General features: G+C 35.6%; 1 protein-coding gene across 13 annotated transcripts in view; it reads left to right on the top strand.

Moving 5' to 3' along the window:
• Window positions 1-20,625, top strand: part of LOC6041793 (phospholipid-transporting ATPase ID) — an 88,520-nt gene that overhangs the window by 32,924 nt on the left and 34,971 nt on the right. For 4 of the 13 annotated variants that reach the window (XM_038259574.1, XM_038259573.1, XM_038259572.1 and 1 more), the window contains exons 1-2: window positions 2,000-2,133; window positions 18,544-19,588. The exons of 2 other annotated variants lie outside the window; for them this stretch is intronic. In XM_038259574.1, the coding sequence (XP_038115502.1) occupies window positions 18,763-19,588 (826 nt within the window). In that variant the 5' untranslated portion in view covers window positions 2,000-2,133; window positions 18,544-18,762. Of the gene's footprint in view, window positions 1-1,999; window positions 2,134-6,003; window positions 6,249-18,543; window positions 19,589-20,625 lie in introns of those variants that run through there. 7 more of the 13 variants (XM_038259570.1, XM_038259567.1, XM_038259568.1 and 4 more) reach the window with 7 other exon arrangements.

Genomic DNA, 20,625 nt, shown 5'->3' with positions numbered 1-20,625 from the left:
TTCACATAAGTTAAGTGCATTTTGGATGGCCGCATAAAACCTCCGCCAAAAATACAGAGCGATTTTCAAGAAAAAATGTTTAAAAATTGGGAATCGGGATAAAATGGACCCTTTGCCGTCGTATGCGGTGGATGAAACCATGAACCAGCCGCGTTCAATCAAGTCCGATTTTGGGTTCCATTTCACCCACTGTGCAATGACGCAAAATGGCATTTTTTCACGTGTGGATTGGTTGGACACAAATTAATACTAATTAATAATTGCAGTGGAAATCGTTTTAAACACGTTAATAATTGCTTATAAACTGTTACCAGTTTAAATATGATTTCCGAAGTAGCTTATTTGTGCTTATGTCATTTCAACTTTATACAATTGTTTGAAATATGAGAAATTTGAGAAATCTGGAGATATTTTAACTGATTTTTTGTGAAAAAGTTGGGTGAAGCCTGAGAATTTGCAAACATGTTTCAGCTGTGAAAATGTTTATGCACCCTTTTCTAATGTTGCTCCAGAAATACTCTTTCAATGTATAGACGACATTCATTATTATTTTTTTTGTTCATGAAACCATTTTCATGGCAAATATTATTCAATGTTTCAAATTTGGCCCGAAAAATCATGCAAAAAAAATGCTCAAAAAAAATCAATGGTCATATTTTGTTTCTCCGCAAAACAAAACGTTTCCACTTAGATATAGTAAAACTTGTGACTATAACAAAATTGTCAAAAAATCTAAATTAAATTCATCGCTCTACTGCATTGCCTTGACGCTCTTTTTACACCTTAGCTTCCACACCAACCCCGGGATCCAAACTGACGACCTTTTGATTGTGAGTCCAACTGCCTACCAGCGACTCCACCGAGGCAGGACCCAGGGATACGACTCCTACACCGGCTAACGACATAACCTCTAGGTTAGACCGGGGCCAACATTTATTTTCCCGTGCGACCGAAGGCGTGGTCAGACAAATCTCGCCTGGACCATCTGGGATTGAACACAGGCCGACTGGGTGAGAGGCAACCACGCTTACCCATACACCACGAACAACAAAATTGTACTTATGTATATTTCATTTTAAAGCCCGTTTTCATTGGAATTTTGAAATCATGGCTTCAGTTTGTTCCAAATCCGAAAGCGAAGTCTGGCACTGGATGAAGAAATCCAACGAACATTTTTCCTCCCTTTCCAGCTGTTTTACAACGTTCACTTTAGTCAAAACAAAAGAAATTCTGTTTATCTGTACTAAAACAACCGGAATCGGCTGCACTGAGACAGTAAATTTAGTATTATAAGTATTGTGTACAAAAAGATTTATAAAAAGTAACTTTTATTCAATCAAATTGTTTCAAAATAAAAATAAATAATTTTGGAAGTTAAAGAAACCCTGTTGATGTGAACCCTTAAACTAAAATTTAAACATTTAAGATGTGAAAATAATTGTGAAAACAGCTTGAAACCCGCTGCTCGTTGACGTTGCATATTAATGCACATTTTTATTTTTGCCTTTTTCGCGCGTTCTCATCGTGCTTCATGCAAACCTCGGCTCTAGACGCGAAATCGAGTACCCAACTCTCTTCCATACGCGTATAAAGCAACAAAACAACCAACACGTGACCTCACCATCACAAACCACCATTCTCCTCCACTCCTCCACCCAGCCCCACCCCCGGGATGGCGGCCCGATCAAAGCGCTACCCGGCAACGCTGGAAACCACAACAACGCCAACACACACACACACACACGGAGTCACGCACACGTGTTGCAATGTTTTTGTTTTGATTCGCGAGTCGTGGAAAATGAAAACATTGCGCGCATGTATTCGTGCGGGGAGCTTTCCAATTTGCGATTCGTCACGGTTGGCAGCGCTGACTGTCGGCTGACATTTCGGTGCCAACATTGAGAACGCAAAGAGTGCTCAGCAAAGAGAGAGCGAGACTTGCTCACCAACACAAGCGCAAATGAAAATGTTGCTGAGCGCACTTTTGAAAGGGAACCCATCGACAAAGTTAGTCGTCAGTTTTCACTCTCGAGTCGCGGTCGCCAAATTTCGGTGCACTCGTGCAAAGGCAAACCAGTTGGCCAGTTTTTCGCCACACTTTTGGAAAATCGTTTCACGGAAACGGCCTTGTGGGTGTGTGTTTGTGTGCGGGGGATATTTATTGGAAACGGGACATCCTTGAGCCGTCACAGCGTACAAGGGGTCTCGTTAATTAACAAAATACACATCCGTTCCAACCGGGGGAATATTTTCACGTGAAAAACCATCGCAAAGTGAATCACGACTCAACCTTCCTTCAAAGTGGATACAATTGCTCACGACGTTACGGTTGTGTGTGTGCGAAAATTTATTTTAGCAAAACAAGGCAACTCCTTGCCACCCCCTCTGGATTAGACGGTTAGGGGGTTGTTTTAAGCTCGGAATCGAAGAACAAAATGAAAAAGAAGAAGCAGGAGGGGGTGGTGGCGCCGTGAGTCATCGATTTTGACATACCCTAGAGGAGACCCCCACACGAGTAATAACCGTAATGCTACTTGATGACCAGCACCAGTGGGCTCTACCGTGAGGGCACAGGCTGTAGACACACATACTGCGGTCAATCAGGCGTCACAGAAGTGGCCAGGCCAGCAGTAGGGCATAATTGTGCCGTACGCACTCGTCGCTAGGGTGGTCTTTTGGGTGGATGGCGGCTGTGACGAGAATGCTGGAATGTTTGGCCCTTGGAGACTATGTTGGAAAATTCTGGAAAATTATTTGCATTAAGTGGAAGCGACTTATAACACAACAAGTCATAACTGGAGTAGTTGCCAGTAAACGCTTCAATTTCATCGAAGTACGATAGATTTGGTCTCCCTGAACATTATCCAATCGACAGAATTGAGTAATAGTGAATTTCCTGCCAGTAAATAAAATTGAAAATTTCGGGTATAAATAATATGGAATTATCTTAAGCTACCATGCACACCCACGTGTATCTGTTGATCTGTTGATCTGATTGATTAGAATAATTCCTTAGCATTTACAACCGAAATTTGCAATTTTGTTTTTAGGCAATGAACCTGATAAACATGAGGAAACTTATCAGAATGTAGTATTGTAACAAAATAAAATATAAAACGAGATGGATCAAAATGACTTCATCACATACTGCGATGAATATATTTTGAAAATATTTTCACTCTAAACTTTTGAAAATATTTTCACTCTAAACTGCTCAACTTCAAAAAATAAATTCAGTTATTTAGGAGTTCTATTTACATCTGCACAACAAAAATTTCTTCATATTAATTTTTACAAATGGCTTTTGGAATTTTTTTTTAAAACTTTATTTAATTTCATTGAATGCTTTGGGCAAGGTCCACAAGGGGAGAAAGGGAGGAATGGGAGAGGTTTTTTTTCAAATTTTTCTAAGCAAAATGTGTGATAATGCTTTATATATTGTTACAATTATGCAACTACCAAAAGTTTTTCTAAATATCAGTGGAATGAAAAGAAAAAATAGTGTACAATAAAGTTACTGAAAAAGAAGTAGTTCTTTATGATACGAAATATAAACCCCCGACACAGACCATTCATGACAAACGAATTTATGAGCTCAATTTATTGATTTTTGCAGAATTTTTATTTGCAAAATTTAAGATTCAGCCAACCATTTTTTTACATAAGGTTTCACTAAGATTTTAGGAATTATATTTGCTTAAATATCTTTAAACCAATGCACCTTCTAATCAAAGAATTTACCGAGAGTAAAATCGGTAAAATACGCGAAATAAAGTTAAGTTTGCTATCATGATTTCTCACTAATAACCAAATTAAGTAATTAAAAAATAGGCAAAATTGCACTTGGAACTTCTTTTTTATCACTTGTTTTTGAGAATTCCAAAAAATTAGAAAACATTTCAAAGTACTCAAAAATTTATATGTTGTGTTTTAAATCAAGTTGAATAAAACAAAACTTTATGACCAAATTTGCGTTTTTCATACTTTCCTTGTATTTCATCGCTATTTCAATAAATTTTACAGAGATTTAAAAACATTTTTTTTTCTGTGATGGCTGTTTTGTATGTAAATGTGTTATAACATGCCATAAACTTCATATTCATCCAAGGCATGTAACAACCAAAGTGAATTTCCTTGGAAATGATCATTAAATTATCTTAATTTCGTAAAACATTGTAATAAACCATATATCATCAAAAAATAGTTCCAACATACCTGTTGAAAATCTTGTAGACTGTATGAACCGTAAAACGGGGCGACTTTGACAGGATAGGATTTTTTCAACAACATTAAATACATAAGGAATGCTATGGAATCATTCTGACCATGGTGGAGAAGTGTTCAAAGTACTTAAAGCAGAAGTTTTCATAAAATTTTAGGGAATTCAAATAGTTAGTTAACTATCATTGAGAAAATATTGATGAAAAGCATTTTTTTATTCTCAAAGTGTCATGACTTTCTCAACATGATTTAGAATCGGAAAGTTAAAGCATTTTCGGATTCTTTGGACAATTTTCCATTAGGAGAATGTAAAATAAATCGGTAAAATATTATGTTTGTTTTTATTATGTGTTTTTGAAATATTATTCAGAAAAATCTTCTAATTTATAGGAATTTTTAGTAGAACCAATTTCATATAAAATGTGAACACTTGTGATTCGTGCTCCGAATTCAATTTACAATTCAATTTGAATCGATAATTTAACAAAAAACTAGTTTTAATAAATTACAGAAAAAATATGACTTTTTAACAATTTTACCAAAAAATTATATGATTTTTGTTAAAAAGTTTAAAATAGTTTACTTAATATTTTTTTTCTTAGAAACTTTGTTAGCAATCTTAACGATGGTAAAACAGACGTAAAAAAAAGACTGAAAAACTATCACTGTCTAAGTCACCCCAGAGTTCAAAATAAGAATTTTCAACGCAACTTTTTTTAAGCACTATTGCAAATACATTTTTTTTCAAAAATAATCCATGGACCTTGTGTGGCCTTTCCCAGTGCATGTTTTAAAAACTATAATCTTGAGTACAGTTTGAAAATGTTGAACAGATTGATAATGTTCCAAAAATAAACTGAAATTCTATCAATGTCACCCCGGTTTACGGAACTAAAACAATCAATGTTTACATGCATTGAGGAACAATTTGGCAATAAACTATTGCGAATTTCGCTACATTTCGCGATATTTGAAAAAAGTTACGACCAAGGGCGAATTTCACGAATTATGCGGATTCCGTGAAATCGCGAGAAAAAATAGTTTTGATGAAATTTGTAACAATTTTGAAACAAAAAAAAACATTGAAAAACTTTTCAACAATACAAATTTATTTATGTTTGTTTTCATGAGTTGTTTTTGAAAAAGTCCTATACACATATAAAAGAAAATAGCTTATAGGACTTTCAAAAAATCAAGTTTTGTAATTACCATTTTTAAAAGTAAAAATTTAAGATACATATCAAAGTCACCCGGGTACTAATGACAACCCAGTTTACAGTACCAGGGTGATAGTCAAAAGTTTTCCTAACTTAAAAAAAATGGGAGAGAATGATGCTTGTTGATCCAATTTTAGATAGCCTGATTTTAACCTTTTGATAGTAAACATCCCGCATGTTTCAAGAACAAGATCAAAAAATTTTTTTTTGTTGATTATAGACTAGTCAAACCCCTTATTAAAACATCTTACTAAATATCAAATTGAAAAATATTAACTGTTGATATGCGACTCAGTGAACTATTTTGTGAATCATGTACTAAAATGCATCACTCTAATGAAATACTCGCTTCCAACTGCCAGAACATTCTCCAACATAAGTTCCACACATAGTTTCATAGTCGGACAAACTAGTCGGCACTCGTTTTCGGCCAGTCTAATCCAAAACCTGCAGCCTATCCAGTAATAACACCAAAGACAGCAAATATCGATTACACGCCATAAGCCACCACTCAGCCCCTTCCAAAGTGTCGTTCAGTTCAAGTGATGTATCCTACCAATAACAGCAACTACAACAGCAGCAAAATAGTGTAACTAACCGCGTCCTTTCCTCAAACCTGCCAGAGAATAGAAAAAAAAAATGAAAAAAAGTGGAAGGTGGAAAGTGTAATGAAAAATTGATTTTTTGTGCCCACTGAGTGCTTCCTTCGTGTGTTTTCATGCTTCTCATCCTTCTCAACAACGAAAAAAAAAGTGCCACCGTAAAAAAGGATATCCTGTCAAACGTGGTGTTTAAGAAAAAGGAAAAGGGGTGTGTGTGTGTGTGTGTGAATCTCGTATCGTAAAGCTACCCAACGACGTGCACTTCAAGAAGCAGAATACAACAACAAAAAACCTAAAGAAAATACGTCCTCGGAAAAGCGGCTTTGCGGCATCGCCTACATACAAAATCAGGGAAAATCCTCTGGAAGAGTATTGCCACTTTGGCTCAAAAAATCACAACCTCTACTAACGTCTTTAGGCAAAAAATGAAACAACGGCCTTGTCGTGCACTTTTCTGTTGTCAATTGACACCGCCGGATGATTTATTTTTTTTTAAATTTGGTGAAACAAACTATATTTGTCCGACATTTTTTTTAATGTGATTTCTTTTACATAAAAAAGTAAAATTTTGAATCAATTTTAAAAAGATTCCCAGCAAATCTTTTAAGCTTCACTGCACCATGGTAGACTCACAAACTGTTGGCACCGTTGCTGCCTATCCGCGTGAAATCGCGTCTTCGAATCCAGCTCCCCCCACCGAAACTGATCGCCGGGTGGAGGTGCAAAAACCAAAGCCCGACCCCGAGTTTGTCACGGATGGGCGCACATTTTTCGTATGCAAGTAGTGCAGTGGCCAAGTTGCCGCGCTTCTGCTGCTGCAATGCAACATATTGGCCACCGGAGTGAAATCCCTAACCCTTGGCCGTGGGGGTTCACAATTTGCTTTTAAAAAATTTATTGGAAATCGGTTGTCAATAACATCTTTTCGAATAAACAAACATATTTAAAGTAATTTTTCATCAGCGGAAAATTGATGAGTGAGATTTGATTTTAATTCTGAATTTTGATTTTGAATGTATGTAATAAATTGCTGTGTGACTCTAAAACTCTTTTTTTTTTCTTGGCGTCAAAAATAAATAGGTTAGGACGGCAATCATACTGATAATAAATTGCTTTCAGGCTGTAAAAAGCACCATTTTTTATAATTAGTTTTTCCATTCAATCCAGAAGGCTGGTGTATGGTGTATGAAATTATGTATCTTGAGGAAGGATTTTCCAATCGATTTGATGTCTTTGGAAAAGCTGTAGGTTATGGTCAAAACTTTTTCAAAAATTAAAAAACGCGGAAATAAAACGATTTTGTAAAACTATTTCTCATTCATAGCCCAATTTGTATTTTTAAATCATCGAATTTTTATGAGCTTCAGAGAGGCTAAAGTAAAATCTTCTGAGTCATAAAGCGTAATGCTACAAAATTTGGTTTAGGAGATATGATTTTTTAAAAATTTTGAAAATCTGGACAAAAATATTACTGAAAACATTTTTTAAAACATTATCAGATTTGCAATCGAAAAGTACTTCATATTTTTTTTAAATAAAATGTACCGATTTAAAGTTATAGCTACTTTTAAATATACGTATTCGTTTTTCGATTTTTTCCATGTTTATAATACTTTTTGAAAGAAAAGCAACCCTGGAAAAAAATGCTAACTAAGTTTTCTACAATTTTTTCTTTGGAACTATGAAAATCGGGCAATTAGTTTCTGAGATACACCCTCACAAAGATTACCAATCGATGATTTTTTCACCGACGATTTCTCGGAAACAATTGGTCCGATTTTTAATTTTAAAACTTTGGCCAAATCTTTTCAATTAAATTAATTTGAAAATTTTAGAATCAAGCTTTACGTTAGAAAACATATACAAATAGTGTAAAAAGATATACTACCGTGTGAATCAATTGCACTGCATATTAAATCCTCAATCCAGAGGTTGTTGGTTCGAATCTCGCGGCCGGCATCCAAACATTCTAAGAGTTAATATGAGAGCAGTTCTCTCAGATTTCGGTCATTCGTTTTTTTTTGTATTTTTTAATCCGACTGAAACTTTGTCCATATAATTTTCCAGACAAATTTGGCAGCTGTCCATACAAAAATAATGGATAAAAATTCAAAAATCTGTATCTTCTGAAGGATTTTTTTGATCGATTTGGTGTCTTTGGCAAAGTTGTAGGTATGGATACGGACTACACTGGAAAACAAAGATACACGGTTGAAAAAAATTGGAGATTTTTTATTTAACTTTTTGTACTAAGGGGACCATCCATAAACCACGTGGACAATGTAGAGGGGGAGGGGGGTAAGCGATTGTCCACGCTCCATACAAAAAAGATTTTTTTTTGTATGAACAATTGTCCACGAAGGGGGGGGGGGGGGTTGAGATTCCCAAAAAAGTATCCACGTGGTTTATGGATGGTCCCAAAACTTGATTTGCAAAAACCACTATTTTTAATTTTATTCATTTTCTGATATGTTTTAGAGGACATCAAATGCCAACTTTTCAGAGATTTCCAGGTTGTCCGAAAAATCTTTGACCGGGTTATGATTTTTTTAATCAATGCTGATTTTTTTTTCAAAAAATCGAAATAGAGGTCGCAAAAATCTTTCAACTTCAAAAAGTACCATAGAGAAATTTTGATAAAGTGCACCGTTTTCAAGTTAAATCAATTTTTAGGTAACTTTTTTGAAAATAGTCGCAGTTTTTCATTTTTTTTTAAATAAGTGTACATGTTTGCCCACTTTTGAAAAAAATATTTTTGAAAAGCTGAGAAAATTCTCTAAATTTTGCTTTTATAAACTTTGTTGATACGACCCTTAGTTGCTGGGATATTGCCATGCAAAGGTTTAAAAACAGGAAAATTGATGTTTTCTAATTCTCCCCCAAAAAACCACCATTTTCTAACGTCGATATCTCCGCAACTAATGGTCTCATCTACAATGTTAATATATGAACATTTGTGAAATTTTCTGATTTCGAAAACAATATTTTCATTTTTTTTAATCGAGACTAACATTTTAAAAGGACCAAACATTCAATATCACGCCCTTTTAAAATGTGTGTCTTTTTTCGAAAAGATCGGAAAATTTCACAAATGTTTCATGTTTTAACATTGTAAATCGGACAATTAGTTGCAGAGATACCGACATTAAAAAATGGTGGGTTGTTTGGGTGAGACTTAGAAAACATCAATTTTCCTATTTTTAAACCTTTGCATGGCAATATCTCAGCAACTAAGGGTCGTATCAACAAAGTTCAAAACAAGCAAAATTTAGAGAGCTACAGAATTTTTTTTTTTCAAAAGTGGGCTAACATGTGCTCTTATTTAAAAAAAAAATGAAAAACTGCGACTACTTTAAAAAAATTGTCACCTAAAAATGAATTTAACTTGAAAACGGTGCACTTTATCAAAATTTCACTGAAGTACTTTTTGATTGCAAATTTGATTTTACATCGCAAAATGAAGTTGAAAATTTTTTGCGACCAATAATTTGCTTTTTTTGAAAAAATCAGTATTGATTCAAAACTTCATAACTCGGTCAAAGATTTTTTGCAAATCCAGGAAATTTCTGAAAAGTTGACATTTGATGTCCTCTAAAACATATCAAAAAATAAAAAAATAAAAATAGTTTTTTTTTTTTGCAAACTAAATTTAAGTGACTAAAAGTTAAATTAAAATCAAAAAAAAATTACCGTGTATCATTTTTTCCACTGTAGTCCATATCCATACCTACAACTTTGCCAAAGACACCAAATCGATAAAAAAAATACCTTCAAAAGATACAGGTTTTTGAATTTTCATACATCATTTTTGTATGGACAGCTGCCAAATTTGTATGGAAAATTATATGGACAAACTAATGATGCAAAATGGCTTCTTTGGGCATACAGACACCATGAAAGTTTCATTCGGATTAAAAAATACCAAAATTAAAATTGAAGAAAAAAGACCGATTTCGTAGAGAATTGCTCATGGGTATTCGGTACCTTCCCAAAGTGCAATCGTTTCATACTCTTAGGAGCCCAGGGCGTAAATCTAATCGGTAAACAGACTGCATTCTTTGATAAATTTTCCACAAAGAGCAGATTTGAAATATTTAAAAAAAAAATCTGTAAATTTTAAGGCTTTTTTATAATATTTTTTTACGTCTTCTGCAATGCCAAGGGGCTCAGTCTTATAGATAAGGCAAGAGAAACGCAGTCGATGACGACTGACGGATGTGTTAAATCGATTGGACAAACAATCGGCATTACAAACAGTTTATATGACGGGGCACACATTCTCTTTGACTGACTCTAGATATAGTATAGTGTTGCACACTATAAAACTCTACGCGCAATCGACTGATTTAGCGGAGCGACATATAGTGCGATATGAGCAATCAATGTCAATTGAGTCCGGTTGAACTATCACTCAGAATCAGTGATGTCACTTCTTTGTTTGTTACAATTTAAAAATCCCTGGGTTGACAAATATCCACTCAAACTCTTCTCGAAAAAAAAAAACACTTGGAGAAAATTAACAAGCTGCATTTAATTATGAATGAATGCATTGTTTGCGCTAATGTAACTAAACCACATGGCCATTCGTTTGTCCCCCCTCACAAATCATCAGCTAATTTAGCTGCCTCGGAACCCCATCCATCGTCACGTGTGTTCCCAAGCGTAAACATAAAATTAATTACAAAAGCTTCCCCTTTGCCCCATCATTCCCATTTGCAACTCCACCACAAACACTCTGCCAACCACAATCCGGCGAAAATCCGGCCACGTTCCGCTCACGAGCCGGTCCTCCCGCAAGAGTAACGCACGCGAAATTGGATTAAAAATAATAGCATTAATCTAATTGAACAAAGTAATGACCCGTCGCAGAACTTCTGCCGGTCTGGGGGTTTTGAACGAGCACACTTAAAAATGTCACATCATTAATTATGTAAAGTTTATGGACGAAAAATATATATAAACTTCAATGGTAATTAAACAAAGTTAAACCTTAACACAACCTGAATCATATTGACATGCTTTTTTTTACCTGTGCATGTCTCGCGCGTCATTTCTATGAATGGACACGAGAATGTTACTATTTCGATACGAGCCACAATGCCACCCATCGTGTCCGCAGAGTAATGATATCTGTGTCAATCACTTGTCCAGTGGGAATAGTGCGGAGCAGGCATTTAGATAGATTACTCTCTCTCTCTCTCGTTTTTATTCGCTGTAACAGAGACCAAGAATAAACTGAGCAAGCAGGACAAGTGCAAAGTACTTTGTCTCTTCGGCTCTACTGAATGCTACTGAATGAAACGAGGCAAACGTCAGATCACAATATGCTTTTGCAAACGGTGACAATACGACAAATTGCTTACTAAGTAAGGGGAGAGGGGGTAATATGCACCCCCGGGGCAAAATGCACCCCCTGCTTTTCTCAGTATTTGGAAGAATTTTCCGGGGAAAAATCATAGAAATTGGAAGCTTAACATTGCTAGACCATGCTGGAAAAATTTGAGCATCGCAGTATAAAAACAGCTCAAGTTATTTGCAAAACTTTAAAATGTTGTGTTTTCATCTAATTTTCTTTGCACTTTCATTATGATTTTGGACAATATAAAAAGGATTTATTGATATTGTAAATGTTGAGGTAAATAGTTTTTGCCATAATCTTCATTATTCTGTAGATAGATGAGTCCAAAAACATCAAAAATGCATTTTTAATTAAAATTTCTGCAAAAGCGTGGTCGGGGCAAAATGCACCGCTGTAAAGCTCCTTAGTAAAAACAGCGGTGTCATCTAGTGGTGACTAGTGAAAACTGATTTTACCCGGTGCATTTTGCCCCATGTTGTGGTGCATTTTGCCCCGTTGTTGTAGTGCATTTTGCCCCAATGTTGCGGTGCATATTGCCCCGCATGGTTGTTTGAAATGAATCAAAAATGTTTTTAAAAATTTGATATTTTCGAACAATTTTAAGGTTTATTAAGACCTTTTTAACATGGATGACGAAGAATAATAGTTGTTTTAGAACATCGAACAAAATTCTTCCACAGTAATGCTGTAATTGTTGAGAAATCACAGTTTTCACTTAGGGGGTGCATATTACCCCCTCTCCCCCTATCATTTACTCATAGTCTAGTTGGAGTAGTTGGATGCTTCATGATTTGGTGATCGATTCCACAATACAAGTTGAGTTGAACACAATGTAAATAGAAAAAAAAAATCAACATTAAATTTTAGAAGAACCAAACTTGGACATCCTACCTTAAAAAATGCACTCATCGGTTCAGATGCTCGCGTACCAATTTATGGAGACTTGTAAAGAGCGACCTACGAGTTAGAAACAATACTCCATCAGTTGCAGACGATGACAGCTTGGTGCTATTAAGGGCATGTTCGTAAATAAAGTACTTAAAAAATATAATTCTGAAGGTTTTCTCTTCCACCACGTAAAAATTAATGTTTCACTCGTGAAAAAAAAATTGGTCCAATATATCTCTTGGAGTGATGACGTAGCTTGTGAATGGACCCTTAGTGCACAGTTAATGCTGGCATGTACGGCACGTAACAATGGCGCCATTATTTCTCAACATAGCACTTCGTCGTAGTTGTGCTTTGTTATTGCACGTGCACTTGGGTTAAATTTAGATAAAAATTGCAATGGTTTTTCTGGTGCTTTTGAAGGTCTCGGTTTCAGTCAGAAATTGTATACAAAAACATTGAAATCTACGAAATCTATAACTACAGTATGGCCCATAAAAAAATGCGACATGTGCATATTTTCACAGAAAATTGGTTCCATTCTAAAATGTATTTAAAAAACTGATTTTTTATGTATCATGGGCTTGGTTTAGTATGTTTTGAAGACATTTTCATGACAGTTTTTTGCAGTTCGCCAAAACTGGGTATTGGCGGGCTACAATAATGGATGTATTTTTGGTACAAAATTTACCTTTATTTCATACCTTTTATCTTAAAAACGGAACATTTTAAATATCCAACCCTGTGTCAAAAGAGAATCGTTAGAAGTCCCGCTTAAATACGCCCAATCAAAAAAGTTTATAAATTTTGATAAAATTGGTCATTTTAGAGAAATATGCCATTTGAGTAGTCATCTTAACGTGAAGACTTCCATCATTGCCATGATTTTTCGTTCAATGATATAAATTTTGCGTCGCTTTCAATATTTTGACGAAATTCCTTCTACAAGTTGTTTAGAATACTGCCCTACACATGCTGATTCCTTTTGGAAACGATTATCTCATTCCTTGCGAAGTTATGGAAATTGTCATTAATCAATGATTGCCAATTAGGACGTCAATGATTGTTCCACAAAATTATATGAATTTTGAGACACATTTGATTTAGACCAAAAATTCCTTGAGTGATTTCAAGAAGGCACATGCTGATTCATTTTGGTGGAGAAATTCGTTGAATTGAATTTTGTACAGAATATTTTAGAGTGATGATCAATTATCTCCCAAAATGATCAACGGCTTCACCTTAAGTGTTTCGGTCAAAATAATTTAATAACTTAAAACCTATGTCGATGGCTCTAAAGGGTGCCCAACGGCTCTTTACTGTTAAAAGTCATATCATGGCATCTGTTAGAGTAAATTACCATAGTTTGTGGCATTATTTTTTTCCTTAAACCAGAATCGGTATAATTCCAAAAAGGTCACTGTTTTAGTACAACTGGTTAATAGAATGCGTAAAATTCAGTGTAATTAATTTTTGCAACTCTCAGAAACAGTAGCCGTGAAGGCAGTTTACTTTTTAATCCATACAAAAATTCAGAGGTGGCTCTTCAGAACAATCAACACAGAAAAAATATTTTTCCTTTATATGACATGGGCTGGAAACAAATTGAAGAATTTTAAGATTAAATGTGCCGTGACATTTTTTATAGCTAAAGAAAAGGATTTCAATGCATTATTTGTTTGTTTGTAATCTTTACTTAACATGTACGTATGCTACATACATCATAAATATATCAAACTTAGGTCGAATGTTCAGAACAGTCAGACAAACAAAACCCATTTTTCCAATTAATTTCAACACTTGAAGGCTTGTTTAATTCTGGCAGTTTTTTTAACTCGGCCCAAACAAACTCAAGTGGCGTCTCGAGCAATTTTTCAAAAAAAGCCCAACTTTGAAGGCCTTTGCCGAGCTCCACGTTGCTCAAAACTTCAATTTTATGTAAATCAAAACTTGTGCAAGGTTCTTCCTTGCCGCTTTTGAAAAAAAAAATGTTTTTACGAATTAAATCTGATTTAAAATTTAAATACAAAGCGCCTGCTTCTGTTACTTCCAATCATGTCCATTATTGAAAACAAGCATCTGAATGCCCGCCAAAAAGTTATTGCACCCTAATCTTTACCTAAGTTTAGGGGATGTTATTTTTTCTTCGCATTACCGATTGCCATGGAGCAATTCCAGCCCAAAACAGGAATTTTTAAAATACTTTTTTCTCGACCCTCTCCGATTTCAATGAAACTTTGTATACATGTTATCCTAGGCATATATAAGCCATTTTTGTGTATATGGAGCCAGTTACACTCGATAATGACATTTTAGAAGGGCGTAAGTGTTTTAAATATTTTTGTATTTCGTAATTTAAATATTGCTGTATCTCGAAGCCGTTGCATCGTATCAAAAAGTGGTCAAAGACAAACTTGTAGGAAATTTGACGGGCTTTCCGAAAAAAATACACTGAAAAAAAAATACACGCCACATCAATGAATTTTTTTGATTTATAAGTTTAAAACCTAAATTTGAAGGTGAGCCCACAATTTTTTTTTCGCTCAAATTTTTTGTGAAAATAGCCTAAGATGTTACAAAAAGACTCACGAAAAATGCAAGATGGAGCAACTCACCTAAAAAAAATCATTTACTGAAAATGTTTTTTTTTTTAAGTGCTCTAAACGTCAAAATTTTCAAAAGCCGAATACGGGAATCGATTCTCCAGACAATTTTACATAAAAGTTTCCATATTGACCATTGTCCTAAGTCCAATCCTTGCGAAGTTACAGCGGTTTTAAAAATAAAAATGTTGAAAAAAATGGTTTTTTGATGGTTTTTGGCAATTTTTATATGCAGACTTGATTCTTTAAAAAAAAAAACAGTTTCAGTAAATGATTTTTGTATTTTTTTAGGTGAGTTGCTCCATCTTGCATTTTTCGTGAGTCTTTTTGTAACATCTTAGGCTATTTTCACAAAAAAATTGAGCGAAAAAAATCGTGGGCTAACCTTCAAATTTAAGTTTTAAACTTAAATATCAAAAAATCTCATAAAAGTGGAGTGTTTTTTTCTTTCAGTGTATTTTTTTCGGAAAGCCCGTTAAATTCCCTACAAGTTTTTCTTTGACCACTTTTTGATACGATGCAACGGCTTCGAGAAATAGCAATATTTAAATTACGAAATACAAAAATATTGAAAACACGTACGCCCTTCTCAAATGTCATTATCGAGTGTTACTGGCTCCATATACACAAAAATGGCTTATATATGCCTAGGATAACATGTATACAAAGTTTCATTGAAATCGGAGAGGGTCGGGTACAACCAATACCCTATTTGACATGGAATTGCTCCATGATTTTCTGATAACTAAATCAGGACTATTGAAATGACCTCCATTCTGGTATTCCCACCAGCTCAGGATTCTTACTTACTGTGACTGGTTCCAGGTATCCCGGGGAAGAATTGGCCAGTTTGGAAGCATGTCAAACTTCATATTTTTTTTCTAATCCAAGGCATAACAAGCGTTTTCAGTATAAAAAAATTATATTTTTTTTCATTTTTTTGTATTTAATTTAAATGAGTATAATTATACATATCTTATGTTTTTTTCTTATTTATTTTGATAAACTTTATAAAACTTAAATTTAAATGTTTCTGGTAAAAAATAAACATCGAAGGTAATTTAAAAAACTCATGGCCTTTGGAAGTTAACAATTCAATAATTTATATATTAAAACAAAATTTAAATGTTTACCCATGGAAAACATTCATAAGGCCGATGCAAAAATATTTTTCAAAGTTTTTGTCCCTCGGCTCTGGCCGATGTCGATGGGAAGGGGAAGGGGGGCAAGAAAAAAAAATAAAAATTTAAATAACATGCCAAAGTCTCAACATTTGAGTGCAAAAAGTGTTTTAAAATACATTTTACACTAGTTCAGTTGTTTTACAATCATTAGTTTTGACAAAAACTAAAAATTGAGCTAAAAAAAACTTTTTTTCAAAAATTCAAAATATGTTTAAATCAACCCAAACATGCTAGAAATGATTTGAAATGCAGGGAAATGCATTTTAAATCAATTTCAGGTGATTGCATTTAAATTTCCATTGAAGTTTTTAATTTTTTTGAAAAAATATTTTTGTTGCCCCATGATTTTTCGAGCCAACTTTAAAGGGGAGGGGGGGGGGCAAAATCTTTAAATAAAATATGTACCAGCCTAAAGTTGATTCGAAAAAAATTTAATAAATAAATGCGAATTAAATAATCTTATTTTGTTTCTGTTGAATAATTAAATCTTGGGGTAGAATCACATAGGATCTGCGACAAAACCTTTTTCAGTATAATGAAACATATTCATTGGAAAAGATATCTCTTTCAAAATGCATCACAAAGTTCGCTGCAAGTGTCGCAGTCTATTCTTAGCTCTCCAGTGCATCTATTCAGCGCAGAATTTCCCCGTTGAGAAGTTGTTCAATTCATCACAACAACAAAAAGCACCTCGCTTGGCACTAAAGCAGCGCAAATATGAATACCTCAAGTGCCCTTAGCGCATCAAGTGTCAAGAGCTGGCCCTCACAACTGGCGACTTTCCATTTCTATGCATGCAAGAAAAACAAAGGCAATTTAATCGTAATGAGGAGCAGCGGAAAAATTGCGCCCTAATGACCTGCCGTGGGGGACAATTTTCCAGCAGCAACTGGTGTGGAGTCGTTGGCGTTGACTATGAATTATTGTTCTAGCTTGGACTTAGACATTTGATTAGCAAAATCGCCACTTATTTGCAAGTGGTGCTTTATGGCTTGTCTGTGCCAACTTTTTCTTATACCAAGGTCAGTTTGAACAATCTATATAGAACCGCTAACGTCGCGTCTTCATCGATAAAATGTTAGCGCGCTTGGTTCAGAGTTTATGGCATACATAATTAGGTTTGAAATTCGATTTGGCCCCGCTCTGGGAAGTTGTTTGTGTTGTGGCATCGCTCGTGATGCGGGTGGTTCCAAGACCAAGTTAAAGAGCGTGAGAAAAACAATAACACTGGACATATTTTTCAGCTAACAATTTTTATCATTGAGCTCAATTTTGACAATAAAATTTTACACGTTCCTTTTTCTGTTTTAAGATTTGTATAGTAAAGCATACCCACGAAATTTCACAAATTTTGACGAACGGTGTAATAACCCCCATGCCGATAACACTCTGGCGAAGAATTGTGGAAGCAACTTGAGAAAAGTGGATAATTTTATAATTCAAACTTATTAACGCTTCATCATTAGCTCAAACAAACGGCTGCACCGAAAAATTGGTCGTCTGAAAAAAAAAAAAAACAATTTAGAAATTTTTATTACAAATGGCAATCCGTGATATCAACATTTAATTGAAAAGGGTTGTAAAATGCATACAGTTCAGACTCGACTATCCGATGCCTCGATTATCCGAAGTATTGATTATCCGAAGTTCGATTATGTGAAGGTTTGTCTTCGGATAATCGAATCATAAACAACAACATAATTTTTTTCATATAAATATATATTTTTTCTAGCTTTTAACATTTTATTCGAATCTTGTCAAAGTTCCATTTCAGTCAACTTTGAATAGTCGATTGCCTATTTAATTACAAAATGCATTATTTCAATATTTCATCACCACTATTTTGGCCACCATCTTTAATTTAAACATTCTAAATCACAAATCAGAGTAGTTTATGGCTCAACAATCTAAAATAATACAACAAAAAAGTGATTTTTTCCTATGCCTTCGGATAGTCGAGACTGCACTGTAGTACACTAGTTTACTTCAGATGAGAATCGAACCCATGACCATCCGCTTACGAAGCGGACAACGTAACCAATAATTTCTTGAAAAAATGTTTCTCAAAAGTTCAGAATCAATACTATCTTCACCAGAAAAACTTAATTCTGGAATTAATAATTTCTAAACTTGCATCATATTTAAAAACTGATTTTCTTTGGAAAGCATACAAATAATTGTATACAATCTATCTATCGCAGAAATATGTTATTTCATAAAACATAACATTATGGACGCAGATTAAAATTTAAAAAATACAAATAAAAGTTTAAAACAAAAAAGTTTCATTAACATAAAACACAAGGAAAAAAAAACCTCCCGTTGACTTCCCGTGCGGCCATTTGGCCAGCCAAGAGTGCTCCAGCGGGGAATCGCCGCGCGCCGTCGGATGATGGTAGTAGCTTTGCGTATACGAGAGATGTGTGAAAAAATAATGAAGATAATTAAAAGATTGCTTTCGGGCATCAGGCGCTTAGCCCAGCCCATCACAGCACCATATGGTGGTCTACCCCCAGCTCGCTTGCACTGAAGTAGATGATGATGAGTCTCGTTTATCGATCGTTCATTAGATTATAAATATCTTCGCGCGTGGCAGCAACAAAAAAGTGTCCTCGGTCGTCCAAATGAAGAACAAGTGCACCGTCGGCAATAGTAGTGGCATCGCTGAAGAGGCAGTGTGATAGAAGAATGCCCCTCTCGAATGCAACGACCGACTCGGTTGAGCTGGAGATCCTGGAAATACGCCAGGACAGCAGTGACGACGATGACGAGGGTGTCGGAGCCGTTGGGGGCCCTGGGGCTGTGGTGGTTCCGCGGCCATGTTCGCCACCGCGGCGGAAACGCTTCCGGCGGAACCGGGCCAGCAGTACGGCGACGGCAGCAACAACACGGCGCAAGTCCAACTCCCAGAGCTGTGGCAGCTTGTACAACCTGGCGTCGATACGGCCGCTGTACCCGCAGCGGTCGGAACCGAACGTCAACTTCTACGTCAGTGGTGAGAACAACGAGGGTGCCGTCATAGACATCAACTTCGAGCACGTAGTCGATAGCTCCAACACCTTGGACGACGCACCGGTGCTGGAGAGCTGCGAAAGCATCGGCACCGGTCGGCGTCGGACCCGTAGTGGTGGCCGACGAACTTCCGGCGGAACGGGAACCAGCGGCCACTACGGTTCCACCGGAGACGGCTACTACTGCTACTCTGGCGGTGGCGGTGGTAGTGGTGACGGGGACAATGATGCATGTGGTGGTGGTGGTGGTAGTGGGTATGAGGGAGGTCATGGTGGGGGTATCGGAGGGTCATCGATCGGAGCCGGAAGTGGTGGTGGAGGCGGTCCGTACGGACTGAAGGCGTCGATTGTGAGCGTACTGGAGCGGCTTGGCATGTGGAATCAAGGTGCCGCGAAAGTGACCAAGAGTCAAATCCACAAAAGTGACACCAAGTCGTCGTTCGACCGTGGGCAATCGTACATATCGAATGGAGCTGGCGGCCGGCTGCGGTCGATTTTCGGGGGTAAAACAAAGCAAATCCCAATCCTTTCTGCGTGTTTATGGGTGCTCGAATTCAATCTAAAGCTAGGTTTTTTTTTTGCTTGCTTGTTTTGCATGAGCTGTAGTTTTGCACGCACATTTTTTTTGTTATTTACTGAGCAGTTTACAACATTCACATTAACCTTTTGTAAACACCTTTTTATAATTTGATTTAATGATTAATGAAATATTGTACAAAATCAGCTACATCATAAAAAATAATTTAAAAAAAAGTTTATTTAGCGAAATCACACATGTTTTGATAATTTTGGTGGTCGATTCATAGGCAAATATCAAAATTTCAACCAAATCCTATTTCTTTTTTAGCTTTTATGCTAGAGTTTAGGATGGTGTAAAACCTGGATCGAAGACGAAATTTATTGAAATAAATCAAAAAGGAGCCTTGTGTTGGCATACTAATAATGCAAAATTACTTCATTTGACATATGAAATGTATGGAAACTTATGCATTAGAATTTCGCTTTGATTCTTTTTCTTTACAAGCGAATTAAAAAGATCATATCAGATCATCTAAGATCACCCTAGATGCCATAAAAAAATGGGTTCAGTCATGCTCCCCCACAAACCACACTTACCTGCATTTGAGCTTATTAAGAGCAGTTTTCATACTGACTAATGCAACATTCATATAAATTTTCGCAAAGAACATGGTACAAAATTCATAAAATGAACATTTTCAAACCACTGTAACTTAGGTTTAAGAAAACCCCTTTTGAGACATTAAGAATAAGTGTTAAGCATTCAGATGCACCGCGGAGAATATTGTTTTGCTACCCAATATTTGAAAAAGGCCTTTTTAATTTTGGTAAAAAGTTACAGCGTATTAACTTTTTACCCAAATGACCTTGCGACTTAGTTCACAATTCAAAAGACGTGTGCTCTAAATATGTCCCGAAGACACAAAAATTGCCAAATATAATACAAAAAATATATGCAATAAAAACACTTTTTTGATGGACCTCCCTATTGCTTTTCATATAAAATGCTGTAGAAAGATCA

This window comes from Culex quinquefasciatus, chromosome 3 (assembly GCF_015732765.1).
Source record: "Culex quinquefasciatus strain JHB chromosome 3, VPISU_Cqui_1.0_pri_paternal, whole genome shotgun sequence".
NCBI lineage: Eukaryota > Metazoa > Arthropoda > Insecta > Diptera > Culicidae > Culex > Culex quinquefasciatus.
The sequence above is the reverse complement of the archived record's forward strand: the minus strand, read 5'-3'. Positions and strand labels throughout refer to the sequence as shown.